At 49.3% G+C, this 13,391-nt stretch overlaps 1 protein-coding gene across 1 annotated transcript in view; it reads left to right on the top strand.

The window, feature by feature from the left end:
• Nucleotides 1-13,391, top strand: part of sh3tc1 (SH3 domain and tetratricopeptide repeats 1) — a 122,819-nt gene that overhangs the window by 61,445 nt on the left and 47,983 nt on the right. Inside the window, exon 10 of the mRNA XM_085961780.1 lies at nt 7,858-7,991. Within this exon, the coding sequence (XP_085817906.1) occupies nt 7,858-7,991 (134 nt within the window). The remainder of the gene's footprint in view (nt 1-7,857; nt 7,992-13,391) is intronic.

The following is a 13,391-nucleotide window of genomic DNA, read 5'->3' as shown; positions in this document are numbered from 1 at the left end:
AGGGAAGGAGAGAGAGAGCGGGAAGGAGAGAGAGAGCGGGAAGGAGAGAGAGAGCGGAGGAGGAGAGAGAGAGCGGGAAGGAGAGAGAGAGAGAGAGGGAAGGAGAGAGAGAGAGAGAGGGAAGGAGAGAGAGAGAGAGGGGAAGGAGAGAGAGAGAGAGAGGGAAGGAGAGAGAGAGCGGGAAGGAAGAGAGAGAGAGCGGGAAGGAGAGAGAGAGCGGGAAGGAGAGAGAGAGAGAGAGGGAAGGAGAGAGAGAGAGAGGGAAGGAGAGAGAGAGAGGGAAGGAGAGAGAGAGAGGGAAGGAGAGAGAGAGAGGGGGAAGGAGAGAGAGAGAGAGGGAGAGAGAGGGAAGGAGAGAGAGAGAGAGAGGGAAGGAGAGAGGGAAGGAGAGAGAGAGGGAAGGAGAGAGAGAGAGAGAGGGGGAAGGAGAGAGAGGGAGGGAAGGAGAGAGGGAGGGAAGGAGAGAGAGAGAGAGAGGGGGAAGGAGAGAGAGAGAGAGAGAGAGGGAAGGAGAGAGAGAGGGGGAAGGAGAGAGAGCGGGAAGGAGAGAGAGAGAGGGAAGGAAGAGAGAGAGAGAGAGGGAAGGAGAGAGAGGGAAGGAGGAGAGAGAGAGGGAAGGGGAGGGAAGGAGAGAGAGGGAGGGAAGGAGAGAGAGGGAGGAAGGAGAGAGAGAGAGAGGGGAAGGAGAGAGAGAGAGAGAGAGAGGGGGAAGGAGAGAGAGAGAGAGAGAGGGGGAAGGAGAGAGAGCCAGAGGGAAGGAGAGAGAAGGGGGGAAGGAGAGCGGGCGGGAAGGAGAGGGGAGGGAAGGGGGAAAGAGAGAGGGAGAGGGGAGGGAGAGAGAGATGGAAAGAGAGAGAGAGAGAGAGAAGGAGGGGGGGAGGAGGAGGGGGGGAGGAGGGGGGAGAAGGAGAGAGGGGGATGGAGAGAGAGAGAGAGGGGGAAGGGAAGGAGAGAGAGAGAGAGAGGGGGAAGGAGAGAGAGAGGGGGAAGGAGAGAGAGAGGGGGAAGGAGAGGGAGAGGGGGAAGGAGAGGGAGAGAAGGCGAGGGAAGGAGAGGGAGAGTGGGGAAGGAGAGAGAGACTGGGGGAAGGAGAGAGAGAGAGAGAGAGAGAGGGAAGGAGAGGGAGAGTGGGGGAAGGAGAGAGAGAGTGGGGGAAAGAGAGAGAGAGTGGGGAAGGAGAGAGAGAGAGAGAGGGGGAAGGAGAGAGAGAGGGGGAAGGAGAGAGAGGGGAAGGAGAGAGGGGAAGGGGGAAGGAGAGAGCGTGAATGGGGGAAGGAGAGAGAGAATGGGGGAAGGAGAGAGAGAGTGGGGGAAGGAGAGAGAGAGAGAGGGGGGAAGGAGAGAGAGGGGGGGAAGGAGAGAGAGAGAGGGAAGGAGAGAGAGAGGGGGGGAAGGAGAGAGAGAGAGAGAGAGAGAGAGGGGAAGGAGAGAGAGAGAGGGGGGAAGGAGACAGAGGGAGAGAGAGGGAAGGAGAGGGAGAGAGAGGGAAGGAGAGAGAGAGAGGGGGAAGGAGAGAGAGGGGGAAGGAGGGAGAGAGAGAGAGGGGAAGGAGAGAGAGGGGAAGGAGAGAGAGGGGGAGGAGAGAGGGGGGAAGGAGAGAGGGGGGAAGGGGAGAGGGGGGGGAAGGGGAGAGGGGGGGGAAGGGGAGAGGGGGGGAAGGAGAGAGGGGGGGAAAAGAGAGGGGGGGGAGGGAGAGAGAGGGAAGGAGAGAGAGGGGGAGAGAGAAGGGGGAAGGAGAGAGAAAGAGGGGGGGAAGGAGAGAGAGAGAGAGAGAGAGAGAGGGGAAGGAGAGAGAGAGAGGGGGGAAGGAGACAGAGGGAGAGAGAGGGAAGGAGAGGGAGAGAGAGGGAAGGAGAGAGAGAGAGGGGGAAGGAGAGAGAGGGGGAAGGAGGGAGAGAGAGAGAGGGGAAGGAGAGAGAGGGAAGGAGAGAGAGGGGGAGGAGAGAGGGGGAAGGAGAGAGGGGGGAAGGGGAGAGGGGGGGGAAGGGGAGAGGGGGGGAAGGAGAGAGGGGGGGAAAAGAGAGGGGGGGGAGGGAGAGAGAGGGAAGGAGAGAGAGGGGGAGAGAGAAGGGGGAAGGAGAGAGAAAGAGGGGGGGAAGGAGAGAGAGAGAGAGGGGGAGAGGAGAGAGAGAGAGGGGGGAAGGAGAGAGAGAGAAGGACTTAGAGGCAGGCCGCGGTGGCCGTGCATGGCCTAGCGCTTCAGGCCCGGCCGGGCTTTCGGGCCGTGACTCACCTCAGCTGAGCTCCCGCTTACGGAGAGAGAGAGAGAGAAATTGCTGAATCAGTACTAATGAATCAACAATTTCCTCACCTCCATTACCATTTTTTTAGCTTCAGGCCCGGCTGGTCTTTAATGGCCGCCACTCACCTCAGCTCAGCTCCCGCTCGGCAGTTTGAAGGATTAGGCCCTGCCCACAAACACCATGAAACGCCCCCCCCCCCCCAAATTGGTCAACCATCACGTCACTCAAAGCTAATGAGCGGTAGGATTTTGTACGTTTTTTTAAAGTAAATACGCCTATGACACTCCCCTGATTGGTCAAATACGCCTATGACACTCCCCTGATTGGTCAACCGCTAATTAGCGGATTTTATACATTTTTTGAATTTTTTAAAAAGTAAATACGCCTAGGACACTCCCCTAATCATAAGCTTTCTTTTGATATAACATATGTGTAGGTACGCTCTATAACTTTTGAGTGATGCCCGGACAGACAGACACCACGATCCTTTTTTAAGGGGAGAGGGAGGGGTGGAGGAGGTGGGAGAAGGAGGGGGGGAGTGGGGGAGCGGGGGAGCCAGCAGACCATCTTCCCCACTGCCGGCGATGGCTCCGCTGAGCTCCATGGTGCCCCACGCGCTGACATGCCGAGCGCAGCGCCCCGGTGAGCCCGAGCCCCGCCCTCCCGAGACCGGGCCTGAGATGGCTGATTGCGGCTGGCCGGGCCCGGTTGCCTTGGTAACCCTCCTCCCCTCTCCGCCTCCCGATCTCTGGGCCTGAGCGGCCGATTGCGGCTGGCGAGCCCGGTTGCCGGGGTAACCCTCTCCGCTCCCCCTCCCGAGCCCCGCCGCCCCCCCCCCCCCCCAAATGAAGCGCGAGGAAGTTGCAGTGAGCCCAGCCAGCCTTTACCAAGATGGCTGGCCGCTGGTTCGGAATCGGGCCCAGCGGGGGGGTGAGGGGTGGGAGGAGCTTGCCACAAAACAATTGCCTAGGGTCCAGCATGGCTGGCAACAGACGCCCAGGCTTCAAGGCCTACCTGCAAAAACGGGGAAAGGTAGGAAAATTAATGAGATTAGATAAAAGATTTAGAAAGTAATTAACTTTTTTAAAAAACAATATGGCCTAGAAATTCAGTTAGGGGCGCCGAGCTCGCCTGGGCGCCAGAATTACTGCTGCGCGCGGAGCCACTTGCGCCAGCGGGATATTCAGTTTCAGCGCCCCAAGTGGAAGCCGGCCACTAAACAAGGGTTTCGGCGCCCCGCTTGGGGCGCTGAAACTGAATATCGGCGTGCAAAGTGCCGCAGCGCCTGCCGCAGCGCCACCCGCTGCGGCACGGCAGCCTGCGGTACTGCAGGCCTTCCTCTCACTCTTAAGGGGGAGGTGCCTGCAACAGCGCGATCCCCGCTCGCGAGTGCCGGCAAATGAGCCCGGCACCAAGCCGGGGACGGAGGTGCGGGCAGGCGGCCGCTGAAAAAGCGGCCGGCCGCACCTCCACCTTAACTCGCCCCACTACCGGCACAGGTAGGCCCCGTGTACCGGTCGCTGTTTGCGGCCGGTGCGGGGGAGGCGGCAGCAACCAAATATGGCCAGCGGGGCGCTGCGCACACCGATGACGTCATCGGTGGTGGCGCAGCGCTACTGGCTAACGCCGCCATTAGCGCCCCGCTAAATATCGCGGTAGGTTTGCACAGTGCCGCAAAAGCCCTCTTTGGGCGCAAACTGGTGGCGCAGGCCACTGAATTTCTAGGCCTATGTGTTTTAAAAGCAACTTTTTTTTTTAAAGATGCAGAAAGCGGGAAAAAGAAATGAAAAGTTTGGAATCAAGATGGCGGCAACTCACCTCTGTTCAGAACGATAAGGCCCGCCCACACACGCACCGATTGGTCGACCGTCAGGTCACCAAAGCGTAGGATTGGTCAATCGTCCCGTCACTCGACTCTAGGAGGGCCCGCCCGCACGTGCCAGGAACCCGCCCCCGCCACGCAGCGATTGGTCGACCGTCGGGTCGCTTGACCGTACGATTGGTCGACCTCGACGTCACTCGATGCTAATGAGTGGATAATGAGCGGAATGTTGAACGTTTTTTGGATACCGCGGGCGCAATTTTTGTCTCGCCGAAACGTAAATACAGGTAGACTATCCTTTATCCGAACTTCCGAAAACCTCTAAAAACCGAAAGTTTTTTCGTTCAGCGTAAGTCGTGCGCACGACATGACCAGAGTGGCGCACGACTTACGCTGAGCAGGGCAGAGGGTCACAGAGTTCCCTCCTGGGTAGGAGATTGCAGGCCGAGCCGGGCAGTGTGAAGGAGGTACCGGGAGAGTGAACCCAACAATACAGCGGCCCGTCCGATAGCTGCAGCGGCCTGTCCGATATTCTTTTCTCCCCCGCCGACCCCGACCCCCACCCCCGACAAATTTCCCAATACCTTCTGAAATCCGAAAACCGAAACTCAGCTGGTCCCAAGGTTTTTGGATAAAGGATAGTCTACCTGTATGCTTATGACGGTTCTGGAATCGTAAGTTTTCTTTCGATGTAACACACGTGTAGGTACGCTCTATAACTTTCGAGTTTATACAATACAGACAGACGGACAGACGGAATGACAGACAGATCGACCGCTTTATAGATAGATAGATAGAAGATTAAAGTAGGAAGAACTGGGCATCATACATAAGGCAGTTGAGAATAACTCATCTCTACTTTCCTGCACTATCCCCATAGCCCTTGGTTCCCTTAGCATCTAAAAATCTATCGATCTCTGTCTTAAATATACTCAAAGACTGATCCTCCACAGCACTCTGGGGTAGAGAATTCCAAAGATTCACAACCCTTTGAGTGAAGAAATTTCTCCTCATCTCAGTTCTAAATGGCCTACCCCTTCTTCTGAGACTGTGACCCCTAGTTCTAGACACCCCAGCCAGGGAAAACATCCTCCCTGCATCTACCCTGTCAAGCCCCTTAAGAATTTTATATCTTTCAATGAGATCACCTCTCATTCTTCTAAACTGTAGGGAATATTGGCCTAGTCTATTCGTTCTCTCCTCATAGGACAATTTTCCTCTTTCTCGCTCCCCCTGCCCCCCCACATCCATCCCAGGAATCAATCTGGTGACCCTTTGTTGCACTCTGTTAAGACAAGTATATCCTTCCTTAGGTAAGGAGACCAAAACTGTACACAATACTCCAGGTGCGGTCTCACCAGGGCCCTATATAATTGCGGGAAGTTTTCTTTACTCTTACACTCAAATCCTTTTGTAATAAAGTCTAACATACCATTTGCTTTCTTAATTGCTTGCTGTACCTACATGTTAACTTTCTGTGATTAGTGTACAAGGACAACCAGGTCCCTCTGAATACCAGCATTTCCCAATCTCTCACCATTTAAAAAATATTCTGCTCTTCTATTTTCCTACCAAAGTGGATAACTTCACATTTCTCCACATTGTATTCCATCTGCCATGTTCTTGCCCATTCACCTAACCTGTCTATATCCCTTTGCAGCCTCTTTGCGTCCTCCTCACAACTTACTTTCCCACCTAGCTTTGTATCGTCAGCAAACTTGGATATGGTACACTCGGTCCCCTCATCTAAGTCATTAATATAGATTGTAAATAGCTGAGGCCCAAGCACTGATCCTTGTGGTACCCCACTAGTTACAGCCTACCAACCCGCAAATAAGTATTCAAAGAAATGGAGGGAAATATTTTTACTGGATTAACTAAAATAGCAAAGAAATCTCCTAACACATTTGGTACTAATATTGCGCAGTGCAATTTAAATCCATTTGGTGTAATTCTTTGTGCCCTCCTTTTCTAAAGGACATTAACCAGTTGGATAGAGCTTAGTAAAGAGTAACCAGGATACTAAGACTTAAAACTCTGGTATGAGGGGAGGCTAACAGAACTGAACTCCCTTTCATTGGAAAAAAAGTGGATGGAGAGATGGTTATCTAGGCCCTTTAAATAATGAATAGTGTAGATAGTGGGCTAGATTTACCTCAGTGATGGGTTTACCACTGAATTAGTACTTCAGCCCAACCAGACCAACTATTCTTAATGTATCCTCATTAAATATTCATAGTATGCTCCTGGGGCTATTACCACCCTGAATGAATGGAGGAAAATCAAGCTGGTTCCTTCACAGACGTGTGGTCCAACCTGTTCAATATTAACTGTGCCCAGTGTGATTGGCTGCACACCCAGGAAAATCTCCCATGTAATGTCCAAAGGAAATATTTCCCCATTATTACAATATTTGCAAATCTGAAATTAGTCTACAAATGAAAAGATCTGGTTTTCCCTGAAAATAGTGGATATATGGAATAGGCTCCCATTAAAATCAATTAATGCTATGGTGACTTGTGCCTTCAAAAAGGAAGTGGATAAGCAACATTTAAATGTAATTCTTTCAATGGGCGGTCTGCCCGGCACATTTTACCAGCATCTTCACTTTATTTAAAAAAAAATTTTTTTGTAATTGCTTTGTGCGCAAAACATAAGGGGTGTCAGTGCTGAGAAATTAAGGCATTTCTGGTTAGCTAATTTACAGACAAGCTGAGAAATCTCTACCCCAACAAAATACCATAACCTTCATTCCAAGGTGAAGTTTTCTGCTTCTGTCATGAACCATTGTTATTGTACTTTTAAAGTAAGATGCACAATATTTTCTTATTTGTATTAAATTATGGACAGGTTTGTGTTATGGGGCCACAACCTGTAGGCAATGAATTAAATCTGTGCAAAATAATTTTGCATAGAACCATATAGTCAGGAGATACTTGTATACCCCATCACTCTAGGCTACTTGAATTCATATCTGAGGTAAAGGAACAGTTTGCTAATTCATGACACCAGCCAATCCCCTAATATTAATGTATGAAAAATCTTCCATCTGCACACACTCCGTCCACTTTTTTCTACAATAAATTCCCGTGTCCACATTTAATAATGGAAACTTCTTATGTAAACTTGTCACGCTCTAATTACACCATATAAAGAACAAACTTGTATTTCTTTAGCACTTTTCACAATCTCAGGACATCGCACAGCCAATGAAGCACTTTTGACGTGTAGTCACTGTTGTAATGTAGGAAAATATGGCAGCTAATTTGCGCACAGCCAAGTCCCACAAACAGCAGTGAGAAAAATTATCTGTTTTAGTGATGTTGGTTGAGGAATAAATGTTGACTAGGATACTGGGAGAACTTCCCTTCTTGTCCCAGAATCCCATGAGATCTTTTATGTCCACCTGAGAGATCAGATGGGGCTTAATGTCTCACCTGAAAAGATGTTATCACCGATAACCCATGTCAAAACAAGTGTGCTCTATCTAACTCTAATATTTCAAAGCTTGATAACAATCCATACACCGTGCATAACAGCATGTTTGTGCACTGTGTTGTCGGCTCCAGTGTGCCATGTCACAGACTGGTAGGATGTGGAGTTAAAGCCACTGTGCCCATGTGCTTACAGTTTCAATGCTGGCATTCGTGGAAAATAGTAAGCAGAGGCCAGGGGATTCCCCACTGGGACAGCATATTGGAAGCATGTTCACCCAGCAGTAATCTCTTACACCTCCTAGTGGCCAGTTACAGAATGTCACACTGTTACCAAATAATTTTGATTTGTCCGTAGGGCAAATGATCTGCTGTTCATTGATGAAGCAGAAAAATACTTCTTTGTGGAGCAGGAAAAGTTCAGTGAAGAAGATTCCATGAAATTGCTCAAGCAAATGACACAGACTGATATCAGTACAGTCTATCGAATGGGTGAGTGAGGACTACAATAGAAACAAACTTAAATGAGCTAGCATTTAAGTAGAGTACCGTAGCCTTGTGGTTATGAGACTGGACTAGCAACTCCAAAGTCATGAGTTTAAATCCCACCATGAGAAGTTGTAAAATTGAATTCAATAAATTTGGTAATTATGGTAGCAGAACGGTAGCATAGTGGCTATGTTACTGGAATAGTAATCCAGAGGCCTGGACTAATGATCCGGAGAAGAGAGTTCAAATCCCACCACGGCAGTTGGGGAATTTAAATTCAGTTAATTAAATAAATCTGGAATAAAAAGCTAGTATCAGTAATGGTGACCATGAAACTATCTGATTGTTGTAAAAACCCATCTGGTTCACTAATGTCCTTTATGGAAGGAAATCTGCCGTCCTTACCCGGTCTGGCCTATATGTGACTCCAGACCCACAGCAAGGTGGTTGATTCTTAAATGCCCTCTGAAATGGCCTAGCAAGTCACTCAGTTGTAAAAAACCGCCACCAAAACAATAAGAATAAAACCAGATGGACCACCTGGCATTGACCTCGGAACGAGCTACGGACACGACAATGACACACCCAGCCCAATCGACCCTGCAAGGTCCTCCTCACCAACATCTTGTGCCAAAATTGGGAGAGCTGTCCCACAGACTAGTTAAGCAACAGCCTGACACAGTCATACTCGGAATCATACCTTTCAGCCAATGTCCCAAACTCTTCCACCAGGGGTGGCGGCACAGTGGTATACAGTCGGGAAAGAGTGGCCCTGGGAGTCCTCAACATTAACTCCTGACCCCATGAAGTCTCATGGCTTCAGGTCAAGCATGGGCGAGGAAACCTCCTGCTGATTACCACCTACCACCCTCCCTCAGCTGATGAATCAGTACTCCTCCATGTTGAACACCACTTGGAAGAAGCACCGAGAGTAGCAAGGGCACAGAATGTACGGGGGACTTCAATGGCCATCACCAAGGGTGGCTCAGTGGCACCACTACTGACAGAGCTGGCCGAGCCCTGAAGGACATAGCTGCCAGTCTGGGCCTGCGAGAGGTGGTGAGAGAACCAACACGAGGGGGAAAAACCTACTTGACCTCGTCCTCATCAGTGTACCTGTCACAGATGCATCTGTCTATGACAGCATTGGTAGCAGTGACCACCGCACAGTCATTGTGTAGACGAAGTCCCGTCTTCACACTGAGGACACCCTCCATCGTGTTGTGTGGCACTACCACCATGCCAAATGGGATAGATTCAGAACAGATCTAGCAGCTCAAAACTGGGCATCCATGAGACGCTGTGGACCATCAGCAGCAGCAGAATTGTATTCCACCACAACCTGTAACCTCATGGCCCGGCGTACTAAAAAGTGGAAGCAGCATGCTATAGACAGGGCTAAGTGATCCCACAATCAACGGATCCGATCAAAGCTCTGCAGTCCTGCCACATCCAGTCGTGAATGGTGGTGGACCATTAAACAACTAACGGGAGGAGGAAGCTCCATGAATATCCCCATCCTCCATGATGGTGGAGCCCAGCACGTGAGTGCAAAAGACAAAGCTGAAGCGTTTGCAACCATCTTCAGCCAGAAGTGCCGAGCGGATGATCCATATTGGCCTCCTTCTGAGGTCCCCACCACCATAGAAGCCAGTCTTCAGCCAATTTGATTCACTCCACGTGATATCAAGAAACGGCTGAGCGCACTAAATACAGCAAAGGCTATGTGCCCCGATAACATCCAGCTGTCATGCTGAAGACTTGTGCTCCAGAACTAGCCACACCTCTAGCCAAGCTGTTCCTGTACAGCTATAACACTGGCATCTATCCAACATTGTGGAAAACTGCCCAGGTATGTCCTGTCCACAAAAAGCAAGACAAATCCAATCCGGGCAATTACCGCCCCATCAGCCTACTCTCAATCATCAGCAAAGTGATGGAAAGTGTCGCCGACAGTGCTATCAAGTGGCACTTACTCACCAATAACCTACTCACTGATGCCCAGTTTGGGTTCCGCCAGGACCACTCTGCTCCAGACCTCATTACAGCCTTGGTCCTAACATGGACAAAAGAGCTGAATTCCAGAAGTGAGGTGAGTGTGACTGCCCTTGACATCAAAGCAGCATTTGACTGAGTGTGACATCAAGGAGCCCTAGTAAAACTGAAGTCAATGGGAATCAGGGGGCAAACTCTCCACTGGCTGGAGTCATACCTAGCACAAAGGAAGATGGTTGCGGTGGTTGAAGGTCAATCATCACAGCCCCAGGACATTGCTGCAGGAATTCCTCAGGGCAGGGCCCTAGGCCCAACCATCTTCAGCTGCTTTATCAATGACCATCTCTCCATCATAAGGTCAGAAATGGGGATGTTCGCTGATGACTGCACAGTGTTCAGTGCCTTTTGCAACTCCTCAGATAATGAAGCAGTCCATGCCTGCATGCAACAAGACCTGGACGACATTCAGGCTTCGGCTGATAATTGGCAGGTAACATTTGCGCCAGGTGCCAGGCAATGACCATCTCCAACAAGTGAGCATCTAACCACCACCCCTTGACATTCAACGGCATTACCATCGTCGAATCCACCACCATCAACATCCTGGGGATCACCATTGACCAGAAACTTAACTGGACCAGCCACATAAATACAGTGGCAACAAGAGCAGGTCAGAGGCTGGGTATTCTGACGTGAGTTTCTCACCTCCTGACTCCCCAAAGCCTTTCCACCATCTACAAGGCACAAGTCAGGAGTGTGATGGAATACTCTCCACTTGCCTGGATGAGTGCAGCTCCAACAACACTCGAGAAGCTCGACACCATCCAGGACAAAGCAGCCCACTTGATTGGCACCCCATCCACCACCTTAAACATTCACTCCCTCTGTACCTCCCGGCGTACTGTGGCTGCAGTGTGTACCATCTGCAGGAAACTTTGGTTTATCCGGAGTTTATATGTCCGGAATACTCGATCTAACGGCAAAAATCAGGAGCCGTTTTCTATAAGTATTTTTAGTTTTTGTTGCTTTTTTTTTCCCCAGTCAGGCACTGCAAGGTCTGTAGCTATAGCAACAGCTTCAGCTGTTGCTAAGCAACAGGGTTTGTTGATTCACACGGAGCTTTTCAGTTCCGTATGTTTCAACATTAATGCTGGTATGTCCGGCACTTTTGATGGTACGGCACCAGCTCGGTCCCGTCAGTGCCGGATATCAAAGTTTCCTGTACAAGATGCACTGCAGCAACTCGCCAAGGCTTCTTCAGCAGCACCTCCCAAACCCGTGATCTCTTCCACCTAGAAAGACAAGGGCAGCAGGTGCATGGGAACACTACCATCTTCAAGTTCCCCTCCAAGTCACACATCATCCTGACTTGGAAGTATATCGCCATTCCTTCATTGTCGCTGGGTCAAAATCCTGGAACTCCCTCCCTAACAGCACTGTGGGAGTACCTTCACCACACGGACTGCAGCGGTTCAAAAAGGCAGCTCACCATCACCTTCTCAAGGGCAACTAGGGATGGGCAATAAATGCTGGCATTGCCAGTGATGCCCACATCCCATGAATGATTTTTTTTAATTGTGGGCTAGCACCATAAAAGTTGCGGAATTTGCATTAAAAAATCCGACAGACTCACTCATGTCTTTGAGGGTATGGAACCTGCCAACCTTACCCAGTCTGACCTACATGTGACTCCAGTACCACACTATGTTGTTGCCTCTTAATGCCCTAAAGGTGTAAGGATAGGCGCTGAACACTGCCTTGCCATTGCTGCCCACATCCTAAGAGTAAATAATAAAAAAATCACCTTATCGCACTCTCAAGATGTCTCAAAGCACTTCACAGCCAATGGATTACTTTTGAAGCACAGTTACTGTTGCTAATAGGAAAACATGCTGTTACGTAAGCAGTAATATGAACTAGGATTTAGTGTTTATTGTAGGAGATAACAAGTGCTACCAGAAGGCATTGTTCAGTGGGAGTAGCTTGTACATTAACTATAATCACCTTTGTGAAATCACTGTAAATCTCTCAAATTTCATCTTTTTCCTTTTAGCCTCTTTGCCATGTTTTTGATTTTCCCTATAACCTTTTTGTACCAAGACTTAAGAACATAAGCAACAAGAGCAGGGGTGGGCCCTTCGAGCCTGCTCCGCCATTCAATAAGATCATGGCTGGTCTTCTACTTCAATTCCACCTTCCCGCACTATCCCCATATCCCTTGATTCCCTTAATATCCAAAAATCTACGATCTCAGCCTTGAATATACTCAACAACTGAGCCTTCACAGACAGCCCTCTGGGGTGGAGAATTCCAAAGATTCACAACCCTCTGAGTGTAGAAATTTCTCCTCATCTCAGTCCTAAATGGCCGGCCCCTTATTCTGAGACTGTGAACCCTGGTTCTAGACTCCTCAGCCAGGGGACAAGCCCCTTAAGAATTTTATATGTTTTAATGAGATTACCTCTCATTCTTCTAAACTCCAGCGAATATAGGTCTAGTCTACTCAATCTCTCCTCATAGGACAATCCCCCATCCCAGGCATCAGTCTAGTGAACCTTCATTGCACTCCCACTAAGGCAAGTATATCCTTCCTTGGGTAAGGAGACCAAAACACTGCACAATACTCCAGGTGTGGTTTCACCAAGGCCCTATATAATTGTAGTAAGACTTCTTTGCTCTTGTACTCCAATCCTTTTGTAATAAAAGCTAGCATACCATTTGCCTTCCTAATTGCTTGCTGTACCTACCTGTTAACTTTCTGTGATTTGTGTACAAGGACACCTAGGTCCCTCTGAATACCAACATTTCCCAATCTCTCGCCATTTAAAAAACATTCTGCTTTTTTATTTTTCCTCCCAATGTGGTCTCCACATTATATTCCATCTGCCACCTTCTTGCCCACTCACTTAACATATATATAAAACTTTGCAGCATCTTTGCGTCCTCCTCACAACTTACTTTCCCACCTAGCTTTGTATCGTCAGCAAACTTGGATACATTTTACTCGGTCCCCTCATCTAAGTCATTGATAAAGATTGTAAATAGCTGAGGCCCAAGCACTGATCCTTGCGGTACCCCACTAGTTACAGCCTGCCAACCCGAAAATGACCCGTTTATTCCTAATCTCTGTTTTCTGTCCGTTAACCAATCCTCAGTCCATGCTAATATATTACCCCCATTCCCATCAGCCCTAATTTTGTATAATAACCTCTTGCATTGCACCTTAAAGAATTATTTTTGGAAATCCAAATATACCACATGCACTGGTTCCCTCCTTATCTATTCTGCTAATTACAACCTCAAAAAACTAACAGATTTGTCAAACCCGATTTCCTTTTCATAAATCCGTGTTGACTCTGCCCAATCGTATTATGATTTTCTAAGTGCCCTGTTACCACATCCCTAATA

This window comes from Somniosus microcephalus, chromosome 2, assembly GCF_052327205.1.
Source record: "Somniosus microcephalus isolate GS21.2 chromosome 2, FLI_Smic_1.0, whole genome shotgun sequence".
In the NCBI taxonomy this organism is placed as follows: Eukaryota; Metazoa; Chordata; class Chondrichthyes; order Squaliformes; family Somniosidae; genus Somniosus; species Somniosus microcephalus.
The sequence above is the reverse complement of the archived record's forward strand: the minus strand, read 5'-3'. Positions and strand labels throughout refer to the sequence as shown.